At 49.4% G+C, this 23,595-nt stretch overlaps 3 protein-coding genes across 5 annotated transcripts in view; 1 reads left to right on the top strand and 2 right to left on the bottom strand.

The window, feature by feature from the left end:
* STRADA (STE20 related adaptor alpha) overlaps positions 1 to 23,595 on the bottom strand; it is a 99,262-nt gene that overhangs the window by 20,853 nt on the left and 54,814 nt on the right. The window lies entirely within an intron of this gene.
* DDX42 (DEAD-box helicase 42) lies at positions 81 to 15,765 on the top strand. 2 transcript variants are annotated; one of them, XM_048926934.1, is made up of 19 exons: positions 101 to 199; positions 1,257 to 1,346; positions 1,454 to 1,690; positions 1,991 to 2,141; positions 2,739 to 2,800; positions 3,549 to 3,585; positions 4,975 to 5,124; positions 5,361 to 5,465; positions 6,049 to 6,168; positions 6,684 to 6,860; positions 7,381 to 7,509; positions 8,050 to 8,149; positions 8,777 to 8,824; positions 9,382 to 9,479; positions 10,706 to 10,982; positions 11,614 to 11,840; positions 13,019 to 13,129; positions 13,649 to 13,750; positions 14,635 to 15,765. In XM_048926934.1, the coding sequence occupies exons 3-19, from the start codon at positions 1,470 to 1,472 to the stop codon at positions 15,358 to 15,360; spliced, it is 2,841 nt and encodes a 946-aa protein (XP_048782891.1). In that variant the 5' UTR covers positions 101 to 199; positions 1,257 to 1,346; positions 1,454 to 1,469; the 3' UTR covers positions 15,361 to 15,765. The 2 variants fall into 2 exon arrangements, with proteins under 2 accessions (XP_048782890.1, XP_048782891.1); XM_048926933.1 differs by lacking the exon at positions 1,257 to 1,346 and having other exon boundaries at positions 81 to 199.
* Positions 15,895 to 23,069, bottom strand: LOC125684353 (parathyroid hormone/parathyroid hormone-related peptide receptor-like). Its single transcript, XM_048926487.1, has 13 exons — positions 23,004 to 23,069; positions 22,456 to 22,561; positions 21,707 to 21,817; positions 21,482 to 21,606; positions 21,229 to 21,323; positions 20,736 to 20,919; positions 20,350 to 20,503; positions 20,127 to 20,187; positions 19,654 to 19,720; positions 19,432 to 19,530; positions 19,155 to 19,292; positions 19,034 to 19,075; positions 15,895 to 18,909 (listed from the first exon to the last, which is right to left on the bottom strand). The coding sequence occupies exons 1-13, from the start codon at positions 23,067 to 23,069 to the stop codon at positions 18,550 to 18,552; spliced, it is 1,608 nt and encodes a 535-aa protein (XP_048782444.1). The 3' UTR covers positions 15,895 to 18,549.

Genomic DNA, 23,595 nt, shown 5'->3' with positions numbered 1-23,595 from the left:
CCTGCCGCCCGCCCTTCACCTGCGGCTTCACCCGCCTCTAACGCGCATGCTCGGTACGGCGTACTGACGTCAGCGCGCCAAGTACGCACGTACGTCTGAACGTACGTACGCACGCACATCGGTGCGGCGCTCCATTCCGTCTCCACCCCCCGCCCCGGTAACCGGGGGAGCGGCGGTTGGCGGCTGCGCTGCCTGCGCGGTGAGTGAAGGGTGCTGGGCCGGGCGGGCCGGACAGTGCGGCGGCTCCTCCTTCTTCTCCCCCGGCATCTGCCCGCGGGCGCTGCAGGGCCGAGGCCTGGTGCGGCGTTGCTGGCGGCCTGGGCCCGGCCTGCACAAAGGGCCCCGCGGGCGGGAAGGACCGAGAGCGGTCCGGCGCCGTGTGGGACGGCGGGCAGCAGCGCGGCGCTCCGGGCGTTGCACGCCGTCTGCGGTTCCGGCGGTCCGTGCCGGGGCTCCTGGCGTGCCCTTCCGGGGGCGGGGGGGCCGAGCCCCGCGTTGCCACGGAGTCCCCGCAGCGCCCCATTGCCGTCCTATGGACGGAGTGACCCGCCCGGGAAGTTTTCACGCGGGTGACAGGTCCAACGAATGGTTCTTTAATTTCTGGGTCGGTACAGTGAGGAAGAGTCCCGCAATTCAGACATTGTAACTGAAAAGGTTGCCCGCTGTGCTGTCAGCAGCAGACGTGCAGCATGCCATCCGCCCGTGTGTGTGCTGATAGATCTCCTATGGAGCACGCGGGTGGACAAACTGCAGGCATGGAGGGGTAGGGCACCCAGCAGTGCTGTGGGGTACTGAAAAGCAGAGTTTGCCTTAAGGTGAGCCTGGTGTTCAGGACTTGAGATTTATCAAGCAAGTCCCGAGCTGCTGAATGTTCTTTACAGGGTGCAGCAGCAGGATTTATCCTCAGATTATTTTAAACTTGTTTCTTTTGTCATTGAATGATTCCCACTGAAAGTGGGAATTTCCATAATAAGATTCGTGGCTGGTGGGCCGTCCCATTCCAACACTTGAAAGCAGTGTGGTCAGACTCTTTTTGGCAGCCTTCGAGGTATGACTTACTTGATCATGCAAACAAAGTAATTAAGTTACTTTAAATGGGAAGTGTTGTTTCTCCTGTGTTCCAGGTTCTGGCTTTGAGTTTGTTTGTCTTATAAAAATGAAAACTGTAAAGCAAGCAGGACAAGCAGCATATGCTTAAGTAGTATTTTAGGGACACTGTTTTTGGAAGGGAATTTCTTTGTTTTACTGTTTTTCAGATTGCAGATGCACTTAAACTTACAAGAAAAGGACAAAGGCTAACTCCTTTTTGGGGAGCAGATCAAAGTCGTGTCAGTTACAGTTCCCAGGTCTCTTTATCATGAGTACAGTAATCTGCTTTCAAGAAAAATCATGCCAGTAGTCAATACCTGCTTAAAGCAGAAAGGCATTAACTTATCTGTTCTGATTTTAACAGATCTATTGAAGGCATCATGAATTGGAATAAAGGTGGACCTGGTACGAAGAGAGGCTTTGGTTTTGGTGGATTTGCCATAACCCCTGGAAAGAAAGAGGAGCCGAAGCTTTCTCAGCAGTCTCACAGTGCTTTTGGAACAGCCGGTTCTTCTGCTGCGTTTGCAAAATCAGGACCTCCCCAGCTGCCTTCTTTCTACAAAATTGGGTCAAAGCGAGCGAATTTTGATGAAGAAAATGCGTAAGTAGGGTTGTTTCTTGCATTTCTCTGGTTCTGCATTTTAGTCTTTTACTGATTCCAAAGCAGTAAAAGTATTTGTGACATGTAGGAGGTTTCGATATTTAGAAGAGCCCGCTCAACTAAATGCTCTACCACAGCAATAACATCAAAGAAACCTGAGTTGCTCAGCTGCAGGAAAGCCCCGTGTGTGCTCTGACTCTTATTATCCTTTTCTGCATGGAAAACTTGACTCGGAAACCACGAAAGACAGTGTGTTGGTATGGGCTCTGTGCTGACTGGGTGATGTTTGCTACTTCTCAGGTACTTTGAGGATGAAGAGGAGGATAACAGCAATGTTGACTTGCCATACATTCCTGCAGAGAATTCCCCCACTCGCCAGCAGTTTAATTCCAAATCGGCCGACTCTGACAGTGATGATGATCCTCTGGAGGCATTCATGGCTGAAGTGGAGGCAAGACCCAGCTCCTGAAATGTTTATTAACTCACGTGGCAGCACTTCTCTCCCATCAGAAGCAGCAATTGCCTGTCATGGCCTTGGCAGCTGTCTTCAGAATGTCACTTAGCTTTTGTTTTTCTATGTAAGATGCTGCTGATTAGAACTCAAAGATGAATTAAATGCAGAGGTAGTCAATAGAATTTCCAGTAGCTTATCTACTTGTTTTGGGCATGCTAAGGCTGCACAGCATCTCTGTGCACCTCTGACTGCAACGCTAAGGATTTGTGTGTTTTTCAGAGCTCAAATGGAAATGATTTGGATTTATCCCAAACAGCTCCTTAGCTGCAATTCTTAGCTGGATTCTGTCAGTGTTTTCCAGAAGAGTGTGGACACTGTATTTTTTCGACAGCACTGCCACAATGTTATAATTATATTTCAAAGTAATTGTTAGGAGAATTTGTTTAGTGTAATAGGATGTGGGATGAGAGAAGGTTTGGTTGAGAAAGTGTTGTCTCTGTGGCGTGGTGATCCACTTATGTAGGAATGATTTTTCCTTCCCATTTGTATCATCTTGTTGTTTTTTTAACGTCTCACAATTTTGTAACCTGTTAGGATCAAGCTGCTCGAGACATGAAGAGGCTGGAGGATAAAGACAAGGAAAAAAAGAATGCTAAGTAAGTTCTTTACTGTAATTCCCATGCCTAACAGTGTCTTGTATGGTGCTGAAAGATTCCAATGCAATTTGTTGATGTTCACTGTTCTGTAGATAACATGAAACAGTACTGCTGTACCGTAGTACTGGAGATACTGGAGGCTCCTCCAGGCTTGTTTTAAGATGTTCCCTGTCAGGTGATGCATTAGGTAATGTCTGACAATTGGGATGCTAAATTTGGAGTTTAAGCAGTTGACATTTTTGCAGCTGATCTATCAGTGTTGACCAAGGTAAATGATGATGCCGTTGATTCTTGATGTAAATGTCAGAAACGTTGGTAGCACTTGCACTGCATGGGGTTGATCAGATTATACGTGGTCCTGAAACAGAACACCGGATCCAAATCACCACCTGGGGATGTTCTGAACCGGATTTGCACTTCCTGGCTCATATTCCTCTTCAGTTATGGGACATCTGGTAGCATCGAGAGCTTAGACCAGGATGATCTTTGATGTGGCTTCTACTGGGAAGACGGAACCCAAATCTTTCAGTCTCGTTAATAGAAGTAAAAATGAAGGCTTTGCAGGGTCCTTGTTGTGGTTGACACCAAAAGATGGAAAATCCATGGGTTGGGATTATGAATGTTACTGAGTTGTTGGTGTTGTGACTTCCACAAAATATGGAGCTCAGCACTAAGCAATTGAAAGTATGGAGCTGCGTATGTGGAACACTTGCAGGGAAGTTTTTTTTTTCTCCGCTTGTTTTTCCAGGGGTATTCGAGATGACATTGAAGAGGAAGATGACCAAGTGAGTTCCTATGCAGTCTTTCTATCTTCTTATTTGTTTATCTTCCCTCCCCAAACACATAATGCTAGGTACAAGCACAACTCCGGTGCCGTGCTCAGTACCCGGACAATTCAGCAGGAAGCTCTAGTGGTTCCCCTGCTGCCTCCACCCTTCTAGGTGTTCCATTAAAAAAAAGAAGAATACTAGGAGACCATTCCTTTCTTTATTGCTTTGAGAAGATTTTTTCAGTCCATTTGAATTTCAGCTTCCTGTACAACAGGTTTTTTGGTATCTAAGGGTCTCATCAAGTTTGAGATGAGCTGAATCAACTAATATGGAGCACCAGTGGGGAAGCTGTTTGCAGTGAAATTTTGTGTCTGTTGAGAGCAAGAATGAGGCTTTCTGCTCTTTGTTTTCAGCAGGGCTCCAGTTCTGTTTGAGGATTGTAGGCATTGCTGTAACAGAATAATGAACAAAAGGGAAGCACTTTGTTTCAAAAATGCACCTTCCTACCTAATTATAGTTACTAACTACCTCAGTAGCTGTAATAATACAGAGGATGGAAGGCTTGTTGTGCCCATTGGCCTTTGGTACCAATTTGGTGAGTGTAGCCATGCTCAAGTTGGAGCTAGGGTAGCTTCTACCTGCAGACAGCTGCTAAGCAAGTGTACTGTATGCATATTCAGATGGCTGAGTGACAGTTGGCCATGTGAATGAAAAAGCCAGGTGGGTGTAACATGCCTCTGTAATCAAACCTTAAAAATCTGGTCGTAAATCTTTGCTTGAAGGAAGTCCATTGAGGCTGGTGTCTGTGCATGAGAATGGCTTGTTGTGCCAGGGAGCCATAAGTGGGATGCTGAGAGGAGCTGTGAGGATGGCATGTGACAGCTTCTAACTTGGGCTTGTGTCAGAGGACTCCTGAAATAGTTTCTTTCCCATTTGCTGTTGCTTTTCATTTCTGGAGTGTAATTAGGGGAAGAGGAAGAACTTTAGCATAGTTTGTTTATGTAAAAGAGGTAAACATAGAGTGAAATTGTGCTCACTGTGTAGAAACCTACAGCATTTGTGTTTGGTTTGTGTGGAAATAAGACTAGATTCTTGTACTGTTAAAGCCTTACAAGTGGAAGAAGTTCTTAAGCAGACCTGTAAGAGAAGAAGTTGTTTGTTATTTTTGTTTTTTTAAAAAAGCATTCTGTGGTCTAACTGAACATTGTAGTTGTTTTCTTTGTTTCTTCTTGTCCTTTTTCTGGGCATAACTGTTGATATGGATTAGAAGAACCAGTCCTAGTGAATGTTCTGTTTCTCAGTGATGTGTGTGAAAACAAACAGCCATCTAACATCTACCTGTTTAAGCAACCGTGGTATTTTTGCATCCTGTTGTATGCAATTTTACTGTATGTTTTGCTGCAGGAAGCTTATTTTCGCTACATGGCTGAAAACCCAACTGCTGGTGTGGTGCAAGAAGAGGAAGAGGACAACCTGGAGTATGACAGCGATGGGAATCCAATTGCACCATCCAAAAAAATCATTGATCCTCTTCCACCTATTGACCATTCAGAGGTAGGAGGTTATTTTGCATCCTGCTGTGTCTGTTGTAGAAAGCAGGGGCTGGGCAGTAAAGTGGAACATGCTTCCTTCCAAATGCACCGGTGCTGTCAGGTAGCATTCCACTGCTGTGCCACTCGAGTCACACTGCAAACCCTTACAATTGCTTCAGATCAAATAAACGTTATTGCAGACAATCAACTTTTTCTCAAACCTTTCTCTCCATAATGAAGATGTAATTACCCCTGCAGATTGAATATCCCCCATTTGAGAAAAATTTCTATGATGAGCACGAAGAGATCACCAGCCTGACCCCACAGCAGGTGGTGGAGTTACGGCACAAGCTGAACCTGCGGGTAAGCATGTTGCAGAGCCTCCTCAGGAGCTTTCTGCCTCCATTCTCTCAAACTGCCTCAGTAGTTTTCATTAAAGGGTTGGAATGCCAGGCCTCTTGGACACCTTCAGTGCCTTTGATGTAAAGGAGCGTGGCTTTCCTCAGCAGGTCTTGAAAGTTGTCTCCAGTCTTCTCTAAGCAGGCGTCCATCGCCAGTTGTGTGGGTGCACTTTTGAGAGCCACAGAGCTAAGAACTGAAACTGGAAATGCTATAAGCAAGAATTGAGTATTTTTCCCATTTGAAACATGTTAGTGTGGTGACTCCTGTGAAGGGAACTGTCTGGGGAGGAAGGAGATCAGTTGTACAAGGAGGTAGATGAGGTTTTTTAGTAACTTGTGTTGATTGACAATATATGTTTGGTTTTTAATATCTGGAAGCCCTGTTTACACAATGCATATGGAATTTGTGCCAAGTTAAACTGAAGTTTACTTAAAGTAAGTAAAAAAAAAAACCAACAAAACTTACTGAAATAAAGGTGCTTCATTCATTTCTGTATTTGTTTTTCCTCTTACTGTTTTCTATGAACACTGTTTCTATTTCTAAGGTCTCCGGTGCTGCTCCTCCAAGACCAGGCAGTAGTTTTGCTCATTTTGGATTTGATGAGCAGCTCATGCATCAAATTAGGAAATCTGAGTATACCCAGCCCACGCCTATACAGTGTCAGGTGAGGATTGTTGCTGCCTAACATCTAAAATGCTGCTAATAGAATACATAGAAAGGTCCTGAGTGCATATGAGGATGCATACAATGCCAGTTTCCAAACTGTCATGGGGAAAAAAAAATGTTTTCTTTTTCTAGGGAGCGAACTTTGGGTGTTTTAAATTTCTTTTCTAAAAACTTGAGAGGTCCTCATAGCAGCAGTGGGGAGGAGCTGCATGCTTTGTCACTCAGAATGGTCACTGGAGGGACAGGCTCAGAGAATTCTGGTTTTAGCATCCTTACAGCTGGACAGGAAGCGTTTGTGGCCAGGTAAAAATACATCCTTAGGATGTGGTGCTGTGCCCAAATGCTGGCATTTGCTTTGAGTCTTTGAAACAAGCTAATCTGAATTTGGCAATAAAGCTGTGTATGCATCCACCATATTGCTGTGAGTCCCTTGTAATGTGCAGTTCTTTTGTTATCTGAGTTCTTCGTGTGATTCTGAGGTAGAATATGGGTTTAAAATTTCCTTGTTTTAAGGGTGTTCCAGTTGCCATGAGTGGCAGAGATATGATTGGAATAGCTAAGACTGGAAGTGGGAAAACAGCAGCCTTCATTTGGCCAATGCTGATTCACATCATGGATCAAAAGGAGCTTGAACCAGGAGATGGCCCCATTGCAGTGATTGTGTGCCCGACCAGAGAGCTTTGCCAGCAGGTATGTGCCCAGGGAGCAGGGATGTGTCCAGGGAGCAGGTTTGTGCCCTGCAATGTTCCTAGAGAAGGCAAAATCCTGTGCAGAAGTTGCCAGAGAACCTCAGTGATCGATTTGCAAGAAATTACCCTGGCCATGACTGCGGTGTAAGCTCACAGCTCTCACTTCCACTCCTTTTTGTTGTAGGGTCATGACAAATTTTAAGTCATCGTTAATTTTACACAGAGATCCCAAATTATTCCTAAGTATCGAGGGTTTTGTGGGTCTGTTGCCACAAGCTGTGTGTGTGGAAGGATAGAGCCTGTGGCTTACGTTGCGGTTGGGTGGCTGAATCCATTTCCCCAGTAAGTGGATGGAAGTCGTCCACAAATGTTGGAGTGCTCAGCCCTGTGGATTTCTGAATGATTTCAGGAAGCTTTTAGCTGGAAAGTGGACCTCAGGAGCGGGGCTCTGTTGTTAAGGTAGGTATATGTTCTCAGATCTGTGTGACATGAACTGTGAGGTGTTCTGTTTAAATCCTCAGATCCATTCTGAATGTAAGCGCTTTGGAAAGGCGTACAACCTGCGCTCAGTGGCGGTCTATGGAGGAGGGAGCATGTGGGAGCAAGCCAAAGCCCTCCAGGAGGGGGCAGAGATCGTGGTCTGCACACCTGTGAGTGCCTTTATGCCCACAGTACAATGAAACATTGAAGCACGAGTGATTTGAATGAGGGCTGTTCTCAAACCACCTCGCTTTTTGCAAAAGCTGGTGAAGAACTTGTGCAGAACTGATGACTGGGGGAAGTTCTGTCATGGCTATTTATTGGGGTACTGGGCCAAAAAAGCAGAGCATGAACAACTCCTGCACCAAAAACTTGAGGTTTTGATAGGCAGTTCCCAGTTAAAGTTTAATTGAAATGAAGGATGGTCAGTTCTTAGATGTCAGCACTGCTGCCCTTCCAAAAACTATCCCTAAAATCCAGCTTTGACAGCGTGGTTGATGAGAGATTTAGTTATTTGTTTCTAAGCCTTGAATATTGACATTTACCTCTGGACTGAAGCCCTGAGATGTTTTCTGCTCTGTGTCTCTGGTGAGGTTAAAAGCAGATATGGTGAGAATAAGAGCACATGAGTTCTGATGTTGAGCAAGTTAACACTTTTTAATATGCTTACCAACTGGCTGTTAATATTTATTTCCCCACTCTCCCAACAGGGTCGTTTGATTGATCATGTGAAAAAGAAAGCTACAAACCTTCAGAGAGTCACTTACCTCGTGTTTGATGAAGCAGACAGGATGTTTGATATGGGGTTTGGTATGTTTTGGAAGGCAGTGGTGTGTGTTTCTCTGCTCAGTGTGACTGTTTATAACTCCTGTGGTGTTGAATGCTGGAAAACACTTAAGGAAAGTATACACAGTAATACACACAACTATAGAAAGATCTAATATCTGTTGATACAGAGATCTGTGAAACCCAGTTGATAAAGTCCAGAAATCCTGATATTTTTTTTTTATCTTAAAAGTGATGAATATCTTACAGTGAACTCACTTCTCTGCCTTGGTTCTGTGACTGGATCCAGCAGTGTTGTAAGAACTCCCTGCTTTATTGGAACAGGATCAGTCATTCCCATCTACATGATGTTGGATCACGGGGCAGAGTGAAAATCTGAGGGTGCTTTGGTGCTGCAAAGTGAGGGAGGCACCTGAGATGTGCAGAGTGCTCTGCTCAGCTCACATCTTTGCTTAAAGAACTTTTTGCTGAGCTTTTTGTGCAGTAAAGGAACTTCCCTTCTGCGGCAGAGAACTGGAAAGTCACAGCAAAGTTAAATAGAGAAGAAGCATTCATTGATTCCATTTGTTAAAGTGGTGAAGTTGCACTTTGAGTTATTCTACTCGCTGACAAACATGCAGTGTTGATTGCAGCACTTTCCTTCTTTTCCAGAGTACCAGGTCAGATCCATTGCAAGCCACGTGCGTCCGGACAGACAGAGTGAGTATGAGCAATGTTTCAGGTCAAACTTCTGGGAGCTGCAGGAGGCTGTGAGGTGGAGGGTGAGCCAGTTCAGAATCCGGAGCAGAGATTGTGTGGCTGTGACAAGAACAGAAAATCCAGCCAGGCTTCTGCACTGTTACTGTGTTACTGTTTGTGAGCTGCTGGGAGAGGCTGCTTATGAAGTGTGAGCATTTGTAACCAGGTTGTTCATCCCTCTGTAATCCCCCTGCAGTCTTTGCTCAGAGAAAGGATGATCTACTGAACTAATATTTGCATGCTTTGAGATCCCATGTGCTAAACTGTGGTAAAAGAAGGCTTGCAGCATGCCACGTTATTATTATTCACATCTTGTTTCAAATATCATGAAAGGTGTTTCTCCTTCAAGGAGTTCTAATAGTGTGATTTCTGATTTTCCTTACCACTGGTAAGACAGACTGTAGCTTCGGATCACTGACATAAAACAGCCAGGCTGGTTTCTCACACGTGTGCAGCGTTGTCACAATTGTGGAAGATTAATTCTTCAGGGAATGCAAATCTTGTTTTCTTCCTTTCAGCCCTTTTGTTCAGTGCCACCTTCCGTAAGAAGATTGAGAAGTTGGCCCGAGATATTCTGATCGACCCAATTCGAGTGGTGCAGGGAGACATTGGGGAGGTAACCTCACTTCTGAGCCAGTCACAGAAGGGAATCACACCGCTGTCTGAAATTTATGTTAAGCTGCAGCAGTCAGCTCATAAATTGAGAAGGAAATACTGGATGTTTAGCCAAGAATATTTGGGGTTTTTGTCGTTGTTGCTGTGCTGTTCTTGGTGTTTATTTTGCTGAGCTTTTTGCCAGCACACGTTCTTGTGGGGGGGGGAGTTCCATCATGCAGGGAAACAACATCACTGCAGTGACTGATGTGTTTGCTGGGCTGAGCAGTGGGCACCTCCTTCTGCTTTGTCTCACAAGGATAAATAAAACAATGACAGCTTTTGCAGTGGAGGCTTTGAAACTGGTTTTAATGCCTTTCAGCTGGTTTATGTGGGAATGTTGATTCTATACTTGCTTGACATAGCAGTTGAACTGCTAGCAGACTTGTTTCTGCAGTTGAAGTGGGTGGATGCACGCTCACTGTGAAGAGGCTTTGCACTGTTGCAAAGTTTCACAAGCTGTCTGCTGAACATTCTTTTTTCCACCCATTCTCTGCAGTTTTTGTCCCCATTCCTTACTAACAAGAAATGAGTGGCTACCTGCAGCCTTGTCTTTCCAGGAAGCTGGTTTTCCTATGCTTTGCCTAAGAAAAGGAGCAGCTTACCTTGTTCAGTCAGTTTCTTTTCTCTGGTCTAAATTACTAGTCTGGGAACTTAGTCCTCACAGGAATTACCATTCAAATGTGTAGAAACCACATCTTTCCTGGAAACTTCCCAATGGAGTTTTTGCCCCGCTGCACTTCTGTTATCTCAGCTGAGTGCACAGGGGTCTGTTTGTGCCTCCTTTCTTCATGATGCTCTGGGCAGTCGCAGCACACAGAGCTGCTTTCTCTGACCCCCATTGGAATACCTTTGCTGATGATCACCCCCTCCACCTCAAACCTTGCATCTGAATTGTAGATACTCCTCTTTGTGTCAGTTGGATGCTAAACTGCATCAATGCCAGTGACTGCAGTTTGCCTCTCCAGTTTTTTAAAGTGCAGCTCAGCTCTCCTGCCATTTCTGCATTGTGAACATAAAGTGATCAGCCATGAAGTGAGCAGGAAGCAGCTGTGACCTCGCTCAGAGGAGAATGTCAATTCCCTGCTTCTGCTCTCAAAATCACTTTAAATTCCTGATTTTTATTCTGCTGTCAGTTTTGCTGCAGCGCCCTTTGCATCCTGCATCACTGCTTATTTCTTTCCTTAGGCAAATGAAGACGTTACTCAAATAGTGGAGATTTTCCCCTCTGGTCCCAGCAAGTGGAACTGGCTGACGCGGCGCCTTGTGGAGTTCACATCCTCTGGGAGTGTTCTCCTGTTTGTCACCAAGAAGGCCAACGCTGAAGAGCTGGCTAATAACCTCAAGCAGGAGGATCATAACCTGGGGCTCCTTCATGGTGACATGGACCAGAGTGAGAGGAATAAAGTCATTTCAGAGTTCAAGAAAAAGGGGATCCCGATACTGGTGGCTACTGATGTAGCAGGTATGTGGATTGATAAGGAGCTGCAGCTCGGGCAAGTTGTGGATATCAGCAGGAAAGGTGTCACCCCTCAGTGGAAGGCAGCAAGGTTGACTTCTGACCTGCTGCACGGCTTCCCAGATGTTTTCCAGAAGTGCACATTGTTAGCAAGGGATTTTATTCTGAAAGTTTCCCTGTGGTGTTAAATATACAGTGACAGAAAGAGAGAGAGAAAGGTATTTTAATACACAGAAAGTAAATAAGCTGCTTCTGAAGGAAATAGTTGCTGTTAATCAGCTGACAAATTTACTCATGCTTTTATGAAGAGGAGGTGGAAACACTTGGGGCCTTTGTAGAACAGCTCTTGTACCCAGATGTTCAGCTGAACGAAGGATGAATGTCACAGTCCTGTAATAAAGGACCTCTTCCTCTCTTGAAGTAACAGTTATGTGAGCTGATATCTTCCATCTCCAGTCCTGTGAGTCGCTGCACTTAAGATAACAAAGAGTTTTAGCCTACAGAGGATGTCTTAACTGTGATCTGTTGGTGTGGAAGCTCTCCCCTAATGGAGCAGAACAATGTGCTGGTATGAATGGCATTGCTTTGAGTCCTTGCAGGGTAAAGATCCTTACCACTGTATTGCTCTTGATTGCAGCTCGTGGGTTGGATATTCCTTCCATTAAGACTGTGATTAATTACGATGTGGCTCGGGACATTGACACCCACACCCACAGGATCGGGCGGACAGGCAGGGCGGGTGAGAAGGGAGTTGCCTACACCCTGCTGACTCCCAAGGACAGCAACTTCGCTGGGGATCTTGTCAGAAATCTGGAAGGTGCTAATCAACATGTTTCCAAAGAGCTGTTGGATCTGGCAATGCAGGTACGAAGCAAAACTTTATGAGGAAAGCTGCTCATAATTAGCTGGCAGAGAAAGCCAGGAGCTTGGAGACTTGGGTTCCGTCATTTATCCTCAGTGTCCTTTTGGCAACCTGTGTTGTTTTTAAGCAGGCTTGGTACAGCAGTGGGTTTATTTAATAACTTTTGAAAGAAAGGGAGACGTGAAGATGTTGGACTCCAATATGTAACCGACTCTGGTGTCTCACTGCACTCAGATTTTTGCTCTGCATCAGAAGATGCAAGTTAGTTGAAAGCTGAACTAGAAAATGATTACAGGTTAATTCACTGTGTGACCTGGTTGCTGTTTGGCAGTGCTGTCTGACAGGCTTGCTATGTACAGGTATGACTGATAGGTCAACACTTGCACCACAGTGCTTGGCAGCTCACGAAGGTGCTGCAGGGGAGCAAAGGCTTTTTGGTAATCTCCACATGCAAAGATAGATTAACACACTTCTGACTTCAGCACCAAGAGCTCGGGTGCCCACTGCTGGAAGTAAATGGTCTTTTTCTGACGTACAGAGGCAGCATTTTCAGAAGTGACACAATGTGTGATGCACAGCTCCATAGGCTGCCTGTCAGAAGAGAGGACAGAAGCTGAATGGCTTGGCTTATGGACTGTCTTGGGTCTGAAGGAGCTAGCAGGCATGATGAGACACAGCTAACCATTATTTAGAAATGGCAGTGGGAGCTCAGGTTGGGCTGATCCTTCCTGGCTGCTGCTTGTTGCAGGAAGTTGCACTGACAAAACTTCATTTCTTCTTAAGCTGCCAATGGGCTCGATCTGTAAAACCCAGGGATGAGTAAATGCAGACCTCTCAAGTGAATGACATTAGAAATGGCATTTATTCCTGGGTTTAGAAAAAGCAAGCCTCTGAATCTTTAATATAGATAAGAGAGCAGGACATAAAATCAGTTTTCATAAGGAGGATTTGTAGGGAGAGCTTCAGAGCCGTGTGTCAGGACCGTCTGCAGCTTCAGTTCCCACTCGGTGCAGTCTGCCCTGTCCCAGCCCCTTGCCACAGCTGTGTTCTGGATTGGGGAACAGCATACTTCATCTTTTTTCTTACAAAATGCTCAAAATTTCCTTTTCTAAGTTTCATTGCCTGTGTTTCTCAAGCTGCTCATCCCTGTGTTGCTCCCCTTTGCTTTTCTTTTGCCCAGAACCCTTGGTTCCGGAAATCCCGTTTCAAAGGAGGAAAAGGCAAGAAGCTGAATATTGGTGGTGGTGGCTTGGGATATCGTGAGCGTCCTGGCCTGGGATCAGAGAGTTCTGTAAGTAGAAATGCTGAAGAAGTTGTTTACAGTCTTTGGATCTTCTAAACTTTGGGCTGCCTTTCTTCAGCGTAAAAATTCGCATCAGTTCCACCTCTGCTTCCACAAACTGGCGTAGGTCTGTCTGTCCATCTGCCAGTGTTTACAGGGACAAACTGCAGATGTGCTGGAACTGCATCGTGCTCACCATTCATCCAGAAACCACAGCTGAAGCCTTGTTCACACTTTGTCCTGCTTGTGACATCTGTGAGCACCGCCATCTGATCCTGTTTTGCTGTGCTGTAGGGAGATGGTTAAAATGTGGTCCTAGTGAGTTGCTCAGACCTCCTGCACCTTTGCTTTTCTGTTGCCCTGAAGAACAGAGGGCAGATTGTGCTGCTGCTCAGTGCTCTCTGAAGGTCCACGATCCTTAGTGGGTGAATTGCCTGAGTGCAGAGTGATGATAGGTTTGGGAAACTGTGCAGTGTGATGTCTTCTGTTGGGTAAATCTCTCCAGTTGTCCTTTGTCGTTGTGTTTAGGACCGTGGCAACAACAACAGTGTGATGAGTAACTATGAAGCATACAAGCCATCATCTGGGGCAATGGGAGACAGACTTACAGCAATGAAAGCAGCTTTTCAGGTTGGTTCAATCCACGTTCTAACTCAAGAGGAAAGGAAACGAGGTGGAAAATGTTTCCTACTGATAGTTTGAAACAAATTTTTTCTTCCTTGAGAGTGCAGAAACCCTGTGCTGACTTCAGGGAAATTGAGTTTGGTGGTTGCAGCCATGTCTCATTCACTTGGGGCAGGAGTGGAAGAATTAGCATGCAGGCTGGACTGAACGTATTTGCACAACATTCATTTGCCAGATTTATTTTGTGTTCTGCTGCCTATTTGCTCTTCTTCCCTTCTAGATTCTGTTTGTTACTACGTTCGATCCTGTTTGGCTCCCTTGAGTGTAAAAATTAACCCCACAACATAGAAGTCCCCTTGTTTCTGTGGTCAGGCAACAGATGTCTGCTACTAATTCTGTGCTGATAAGCACGGCAGGAATGTAATCACTCTTTGAAACTCTGTGAAAGGGGAGATAACAGCAGGACAAGGGGAAATGGTTTGAAGTTGAGGGAGGGAAGATTGAGGTTGGATGTCAGGAGGAAGTTCTTTGCTATGAGAGTGGTGAGGTGCTGGAACAGCTGCCCAGAGAGGCTGTGATGCCCCGTCCATCCCTGGAGGTGTTCAAGGCCGGGTTGGATGGGGCCCTGGGCAGCCTGGGCTGCTATGAAATGTGGAGGTTGGTGGCCCTGCGTGTGGCAGGGGGTTGGAGCTTCATGATCTTTGAGGTCCCTTCCAGCCCTGGCCATTCTGTGATTCTGATTCACTCCAAGAACAAGTTTTTGTAGGAACTCTTTCTCCTGGGGACATCCTGAAGTTCAGGACAGGGTTGTGCCTGCATGCTGGCTGTGTTCTGTGGTGCAGCACAGATGCAAACGTTTCTTTTTCCTTTCCTTTCTCTCTTTCTGGCAGTCCCAGTATAAGAGCCACTTTGTTGCTGCAAGCTTGAATAACCAAAAGACTGGAAGCTCTGCTGCTGGTGCCAGTGGCTGGACCAGCGCGGGGAGCTTGAACTCAGTACCTACAAGTTCTGCACAACAAAACGCTGCAAACCCCGCCAGCCCCATCGCAGCCACCGCGGCGGCGAAAGGCGTCCCGGGTTTCAGCAGCACCGGGACTCTGAGCAGCGTTCCCACCTTTCCCAGCGTCGGGATGCAGGGCTACAGCAACAACAACAACGGTGCCAACGCCGGCGCCGCTAATCGGGAAGGCATCGGCAGCGCCGGCGGCGCTCCTCGCGGTGGCGGCGGTGGAGGCGGAGGTGGCGGCGCCGTTCGGGAGCGCTACAGCGACGGCAGGAACAGTCGGCACAGCGAGGCCCCGCGCCGCGGGGAGGGCGGCGGTCGCTACAACGATTCGCAGCATCACGGCGAGGGGGGCGGTCGCTACGGTGACGCCTATCGGCACGGGGAGGGCCGGCACGGGGACAGCCATCGCCACGCCGAGAGCCGGCACTTCAGCGACGCGGGAGGTGGTGCCAATCGCAATAACGTTGACGGCAGGAATATCGGCGAAGGGAGGAGCAACGAGAGCAGGAATGGTGAGAACAGGAAGGATGCCAACAGCCGAGACAACAAGACAGATGGTTTTGCTGTCCCAGAGCCCCCGAAACGTAAGAAGAGCCGGTGGGACAGTTAAAAGCTGGTGCTTCACAGCCTGGGGTTTCTGCAGGTCTCTTATCCGGAGGATTTCTTGGTAACTGGTTGTTGAGCAGCTGGGGGAGGAGAAGGAAGCCGTGCAAACTCCCCACGCGAGTCTGCGCCGGTACATCTGCAGACATTCACTCTAATGATGTGTACGTGCGATGCTTAGAAAGAAATCATTTTGATAAAGCTGCCTGGGTTCTGCTTTTAAACATTCAGTGCTCGAATAACTCGGCTGGATTTAAACAGATCTTGACCAGAAAGAAGCTGTTTCGTGTCCTTGGAACAATAAGAAACTGTTTCAGGTTGTCTTTTCTTAACCAGCACACCCACCTACAAACCAGTCCATCTGTTGATGCTCAGGACCCACCTGTTTAACATTAAACAGCATTAACTTTCAGCAGTTTGTTCACTATGGTGAGTTCTTCTCCAGTTTCTTCCTTTCACCCCCTCTTTTATCCCCAAATAAATTTTGGCTTCCAGATTTGCCCCTTCCTTCTCTCCCTGTCACTTAAGAATGTATCAATTTTCCTTGCTTTAGGTGGGATGGAACAAGTTGAGTTTTCTTTCCTTATGGAAGCTGTTGAAGGCATCCTTCTCCAGCCCAATTAACCATGACTTCACAAGTAGGGGTGGAATCCCTGCTTTGTGCTCAGTACAGCAATCCTATTGCCCAGGTGTCCTTTTTTCCTTGTAAAGAACCTCTTGTTTTCCCAATAGCCTTCATTTGGGTGGAAGCCTGCATAGCAAACATGTCTGTGCTGTGCCTCTGTTATGAGAGGGCTGATGGCTTTCTTCAAGGTAAAAACAAAGGGAAGAGAAGAAAGAAATGCAGATCTGCTCCCAGCAATCAGAGTCTGGTGCCCCCATGAAATGAAGCTCAGTGAAGGGCCTTCATTCCGAAATTCAGGGACCTGCTGCTCAGAAGCCTGTAGGGAGAACCTGAAAAGCGACTGATGGAGTGGAACAGCTCAGAGATCCCACGTTGGACACGTGCAGTTAAAAGTGTAAAATCTTGCTTGCCCGTTTTTAACTCATTGTGTGCATTACCTGTTTTTTAACTCCTTTTTTTGTTTGCGCCATGAAGGTGAGGAGGAGCTCTGGTGTTGAAACACGTCAGCGCTCACCTCTGTCTTGTTTCTGCTCACAGAAGTATCAGAACCTGTCAGGTTTTTGTGACGTTGTGAAGTTTTCTTTATCCGCTGTGCGTTTGCTTTCTGCTTGCTTTAGTAAATGTTTTATTACCGAGACAAAACACCTGGCACGTGCTTTTCATTCTCTGCTTCTCCTCGGGCTCTGCTGGCACTGGGATGGAGATCTGCCCTGTTGGAGATCTGACTGCAGCCCTTTCTTTCACCACAAGCAGGTGAGAAAATAATCCCATGCTTTTTCTCGCCGTCTTTTACCTCAAACAGGTTTGAGAACCATATTTGAGCTCCAGAGCCTTCTGGGGTTTGGGTTCTCCTATTTTGAAGTGGAGAAGTGCAGGGCTCACTGCTTATCCCAACCTTTCAGAGTCCTGGGGCTGGAAAGAGAACTTGGCAATGCTGGTGATGTGCCCAGCATTGCAAATGTCCTCAATTCACTTCAAGTTTGCCTCTTCAGGCCCCCTCACAAACAGCTCTGATACAGTTTGTGGAACAGCTTCCACTTGAGTTGTCCCATCGCTTTTTGCACTGGTTTGAACTCTGCGAGACAGCAGAGTTTGTTTAGTAGTCAGTATTAAGATGAGGATGATCTCCTGTGGCAGAGCTCAGGAGCCTTTGTGGATTCCCCTTATCACACTCCCTGTTTATCACAGTTAAAGATCTGAGTTCTAAAACCAAAAGATGGCTCAATAACCTGAAGCTGCTCCCTGCCCCCTTGGTTTCACGTTGCTGCCTCTGGGAGCTGGCCTGGCTGGAGCTGTGCTGTCTGCCCTTGTTTTAAATGCATCCCTCTGCTGTTTTGATAGGATTACTGAAATTCCTCACCCCTCTCTCAGCTGCCAGGAGCCCCTGGAGACTTGGCCGAGTCAATATTGACCCGTGGCAGAGAGCTATAAATGTCAGCTCACAGGTCCGTGTTGGATGGGTAGCAGGGCTGATCCCTCTTCCACAGAACAAGGTAGCAGTGTGAGCTGCGTGCCAGCTACCCTGAAAAAGAGCCTCTCTCCTTGCAGTGGCAGGCTGCGCTTCCTTCTGAAGAGTCAGGAGCACAAATCAGCTGAGCAGATCAACTGCAAGAAGCTCAGGTTTGCCTGTAAAGCACAATCCTGCTGCTCCAGCACCCCCTGCCCTGTGCTCAGCAGTGGAGCAAGAAGAGCGGGAGGTGATGAAGATGTGCCACCTTCAAGACCCGCTGCCCCTCTGTGCCATCACGGCCCCTGGCTGCTGCCCCCCCCAGTGATTCCTAATCCTTGTGACTCTTTACATCTAAGCTTTTCCCTGGAAAGGTCTATGAATGCACACGCAGTTACTCACATGCTCTCTGTCGCTATCTTTATTATGAAATTACATTGGAACAAGTACATCCCCGCTCCCAACAGTGCTGTAATTCTCTCTCCCACCCATCTCTCTGTATTCCCAGGAGTGTTTTCCCAGCAGTGAGCATTGCCTCACAGGGGGGGCAGCAGGGAGCTGTGCCCCAGGAACGAGCAGGGAGGGCAGAGCTGGGGGCTGTGATGCTGGCTGGGCTTCCAGCCCTTCACACCATCAACTGTCCTCCTGTGAGCGATCGCTGCACCCATCCATGGGCACGGGGATGTGGGTGAGGGGGGGGTGAGCTGCTCTGCCCCTCTCATGCTGTACAGCAGGAATTGGGTGCTGAACAGGGAGTCGGACTTAAAGGGTTCAATCTCATTGGCTCGATTTTGAATGCACTGGAGCTGAAGTCACTTTCCAGACCATCACAATGAGGCACTGAGCCTGGAGGTCTGTTTCCTGTGATGATTCAAGGCTTTGCATGCAGACATCACTTACACCATCACCTGCACGTGGAAGGAAATGAAGTTTTGAACTGCTGCTCGGTTTTAGGCCAGGCAGGTACAAGAGGGAGCAGGAGCGCATGGTTCCTCAGCACGCTGGCTGTGAGGAAAAAGGCAACGAGTTGATTCAGCTGCTATCTCCTGCCCCAGCTCTCCATGCAAGCACAAAAGTTGCCCCAAACACAAAGACCGGTGCAGCTGGGAGATGCGGCGTTAACTTCACAGCATCGTCTCCAGCTCTCTGTTCAGATTCGGGTGATTCTCATCCAGGTCCTTTAAGCCCAAGCTGTTTTCCCCGCAGGTTTTCTGGCTCATCTCCTGCGTCAGATGAGACAAAAGCTCTGCAGCACAGGAGCTGGGGGTGTAGCCTGGCAGGCTGCTGCGGGCAGGGAGAAGCAGCCCCCGGGGCTGTGTGCCCCCCGGCCCTCGCCCTGCCAGGCTCACGCTGAAGCTCGTGGTGCCGTGGGACATCAGCCCAGCATAACAGCAGCTCCCTGCTGCGCTGCTGGCACGCGCCTTCTGCTTGAAGTCCAGCGCCAGGCTTCTCCGAAAACGGGCTTTTTTAATCTCTGCCTGCACCTGTGGGAGAGATCAGAGCTGCTGCTGCTCAGAGCCACCAAAGCGGTCCTCCCTTCCCTTCTCAAATCCGAGTTTTCCCTCTGTTATCCAGGGGGTGCAGGGAAAGATGCTGCCCCTCGCTTACCTCCCCATTGCAAAAGCAGTAGATAAAAGCCACAAAGAAACCCTGCCAAAAGAGATGGAGGAGTTTTGAGTCCTGAGCTCGGATTCCTGGATGAGCATCGCTGTGCTTGGAGCACCGTTACCTGAGAGGAGTTGAAGAGCATCTCGTAATGCATCTGGATCTGCCACAGGACCCCCGAGACTTCAGTGTAGGGCATGGCCATGAACACCACGTAGTGCACCCCAAAAAGCGGCATCAGCACCAGCGTGGACTTCAGCAGCTTTCTGGGAAGAGAAATCAGGCGCCGAGCTGAGATCTGCCAGCCACCTCCCACAGCCACCCTGCAGCTCTGCTCTGCGTTCACAGCCCGATGGGGAACCATCCCCAGGAAACGGGCAGAGGATGAACCAGGCCTGCACTCGCCTGTACTGCTGCCGGGGGTCCAGCTTCCCTGTGTTCGTCTCCCACAGTTTGGAGGCCAGCACCCGCACGATGTTGAGGAAGAGGAAAAAGTTCACCTGCCAACAGCCACCCGCCCGCCTTGGGTTTGTTGCCTGCAGGGACCTGGCCCTGAAAATGGCAGCAAACGGCCCCGGGGTGCTCAGTCCCCTCTTCCCCAGAAAGGATCGTTAATTTCCTACCACCACAGCAGCAAAGATGGGGACCTGGTAAATCCACTTCATGTTCCCTGCACTGAGGTCCCAGCACCTGAAGAGAACGGGGAGGACACACCAAAGAAATGCCTGAAATCCTGGTGGCAGCCGATGGCTGTCTGTTCCCCCATCACCATCCCCACCTCCTGTCCTCCCACCTTCCCCTCTTTGCTGTCCCTGAGCGCCTGGCTGGGAGGAGTTTGGGGATTTGGGTAAATCGTTTTGGCAGCAGTTATCAATGTATGATGTCAGCCTCCACCTGGCTTCATTCCACAAGCAAGACAAAGATATTACGGGTCTCAACTACTGGCAGTTTTATGAACAAGCCTTTTGTGTTTGCTGACTCCTCTTGTCCTTTTTGAAGTCTTTTCTGAAGTTCTGATGCCCACAGATTTCTTGCTAGCATCTGCAACCTGCCTTCCCCTCCCCAAAGAACGGCTGGAGGAGATGGATCTACGTACTCTGTGTCTGCCAGGGAGGCCCTGACGCTGGCCCAGATGGACACAAACACAGCGGGGAGACCTGGAGGGATGGAACACGAGAGAAACACAGCTGAGATTGGTGTTTGCAGCCCAAAACGATTCATGGTTCATGTTTCACTGCCCCCATCGGTGCTGCTTGGCTTGTGCCTCAGCTCCTTGCTGGGCTCAGCACCACCAGCCTTGGGTTGGGGTCCAAACTCACCCCAGCCGATGATGATGAGGACCCACAGGTAGTTCTTGTTGGAGAGGAAGGCCATGAAGATCAGGCTGTGCAGGTAGAGACCTTCCACCAGGATCCAGTAGTGGTTGGTGGCCAGGAAGTAGAGGAAGAGCGTCACCACCACCTTGCAGCCAACCTGTGACGTGGGTCAGAGAGGTGCCCACATCAGTCCTCCCCAGAGCTACAGCTCCTCTGGGTTTGTCCAGCACAGGCTGAAGGGCATCAGCATAGGGAGAACACAGCTGTGCTACGGTTGGCCCTTTGTCCCATCCCTCCCAGTGGCATCACCCCACGTAACACAGTCCGTATCCCCACACTTCCATGTTCCTAAATCCCCTTTTTCCCCCAATCCTGTCTCTGTGCTCTACCAGGTGGCTGCGTTGGCCCGGCGGGGGGCTCAGCTCTGCCCCCAGGTCCTCCTCCCTCAGCTTCGCCTCGCTGCCCATCATGGCTGAGTAGAGCACGGCGTCCTTCAGGAAGATGCTCGCTGCCCGGCAGATGAAGGAGGCGAAGAGGTGCATGTGGATGTAGTTGCGAGTGCAGTGCAGGCGCCTATGGAGAAGGGTGTGACATGAGCACAACCCCAGCTGCCCCACAGCTCATTCCATGGGGGCTGCCAGGTGATGACAGGAGGCTGGACATCAACTCCAAGGTGTCAGCCCCCCAGGAGGCAGATCTGGGTGAGAGTGGATCTTCAACACCTTCAAAAGTGGGGTATGTTGGTCATGGGGAGCCAATGAGATGCGGCTCCTGGGGGCTTTGGGAACGGCCTGGAGTGGTTGCAGTTGCTCCAGGGGCTGCTGCACGCAGGGCAATGGGGAGGTTTCCTCCCATGGGGACAGGAGCTCAGCTCCTTCTTACTTGAAGTAGGAGAGGATGCAGACGGCCACAATGAGGGAGGCCAAGGAGATGGAGTAGCCAGTGGTGTACATCAAGTGCAGGCGGTCAAACACCTCCTGGAAGAGAAGGGCTCTGCTCCAGACCTCCCACAGCCTGTGTCCCTTCTCAGCCTCTGGGCTGAGAACACAGGGAGAACTGGGAGTGCTGGGGGGGCAGAGGGGGACGTCTGAGCCCTGCTCCCATCCCAGCCCCTTTCCCAGCACCTTCCAGTCACCTTCTCACGGCTCCGGCTCTCGGAGGAGAAGAGCACGGCGCATTCTGTGTAATTGGCCCAGGTCCTGTTGAGGCTGAGGGTCACTTCCCAGGTCCCGTAGGCACTGCAGTACCTGTAGGCACGGCCTGGGGACAGAAGGGGACTCTGAGAGCTGCAGGACCCGCAGCAAACCCAGCAGTGTCCCCAAGGTGATTCCTGAGGTGCTGCTCAGCTGCAAGTGCTCACCTTTATGGTTGAAGTCATAGATGTAATCAGGGCAGGGCACAGCCACCTCCTGGCTGGGAGAGCCTTTGGGCCAGCAAATGATTCCATCCCATTCTGGGAGGCAGTTGGTGTCTGACGAGGGGGCAAAGGCACTGCGTGTCCCAGTGACACAGCATGCATCCCATCCCATCCCACGCATCCCATCAAATCCCATGCCTCCAATCCTGTCTGCCTCCCATCCTTACCCATGGCATGCATTCCAACCCCATCCCATCCCCATCCATCCCATCCCCATCCCCATCCCATCCCCATCCCATCCCATCCCATCCCATCCCATCCCCATCCCATCCCCATCCCATCCCCATCCATCCCATCCGCATCCCCATCCCATCCCATCCCATCCCCATCCATCACATGCATCCCATCCCATCCCATCCCATCCCATCCCATCCCATCCCATCCCCATCCATCACATGCATCCCATCCCATCCCATCCCATCTCATCCCATCCCCATCCATCACATGCATCCCATCCCATCCCCATCCCATCCCCATCCATCACATGCATCCCATCCCCATCCCCATCCCCATCCCCATCCCCATCCCATCCCATCCCATCCCCATTCATCACATGCATCCCATCCCATCCCCATCCCATCCCCACACCAGGACCCTGCAGTCCCTGAGAACTGTGTGTCCCCCACATGTCCTGCTGCCATCGGACGCAGCCCGGTCCCCCAGGCCCAGCCGTGTGCAGGACCAGGCGCTACCTTTGACCTTCTCCAGCTGAGCTCTGATGTCTCTCTGACATTTTTCTCTGGCTTCCACCAGGAGGTAAATCTGCTCTTCCTTAGTAAGAACGTCGTCAGGGTCCACCTGCCCACAGAGATAGGGGTGAGGAGCCCGTCACGGTGGGGCTGCTGCTGTCTGAGGGCAGCTCAGATCTGCTCTACCACCAGAGCAGCTGGGATGGAAGCGAAGGCTGCAGCCCACAGCACTGCACTCTCCTTCGGAGTCACAGAATCACAGAGTCCTGCTTGGGAGCACCAAGCACTGCAGGAAGAGCAGAACGACATGGGATGCAATTTGGGGTCAGGATGGGCAAAGCAGCAGCATTGGCAACGGAATGAGCAAAGACGTGGGGTTTGCAGAGCACAAAGGTGTGGGGCTGCGTTGTCCCATCAGTGTCCCCCCGCTGCTGAAAAGCCATCAGTGGGAGCACGGAGCCATGAGATCCTCAACCAGCACGGGCTGCAATTAGCAATACATAATCAAAGCCAACAGAGCAGAGAGAACGAAGGAGCCGACGCAGACTTACCAAAGCCTGGGCAGAGCCCAGCAGGCAGCAGCAGAGCAGAGCAGCCACGATGCCCACAGACCCCATGGGACGGAGCCAGCGAGGGATGGGAGCCGTGTCCCCAGCAGCCCAGTGCTGCAGGCTATGGGGTGAGCTGAGGTGTGGGACCAGGTGCAGCATCCTCAGGGATCGCCTTCCCAAACGCCGTCCCCATGGAGGCGAGGTGTCAGTGGGGCAGTTCTATGGGGATGGAGGCTTGCACAGGGCTGCCATGCTGGGGATTCACCCCACAGCTTCGCCTGCTCCAATCCAGCGCTGGTGCCCCGCCGGCTTTAAGCTGCTCCTGGAGAGTGTGCAAACAGTTCCCAGAGGGATGGGGATGGCAGAGGTCTGTTGGCTCAGCCCTAGGTGCTAAAATCCTCTTTGCTCGAGGCGGATTCCTCCTTTCAGATCATCTCTCACTGCCCAGCAGCTCATTTTTCAGCTGTCACACATTTCCCCACCACCCCAAGCTCCAGCCTGGTTCTGAGGAGCCGAGGGAATGGGAATGCAGCTGGAGGTGGGGAGGCAGAGGGTGCGACACGTGAGCGTCTCTGTGCACTGCTCTCCAGCT

The sequence above is a fragment of the Lagopus muta genome, chromosome 25 (genome assembly GCF_023343835.1).
Source record: "Lagopus muta isolate bLagMut1 chromosome 25, bLagMut1 primary, whole genome shotgun sequence".
Taxonomy (NCBI): Eukaryota; Metazoa; Chordata; class Aves; order Galliformes; family Phasianidae; genus Lagopus; species Lagopus muta.
Note: the sequence above shows the minus strand (reverse complement) of the source record. Positions and strands in the feature narration are given on the sequence as shown.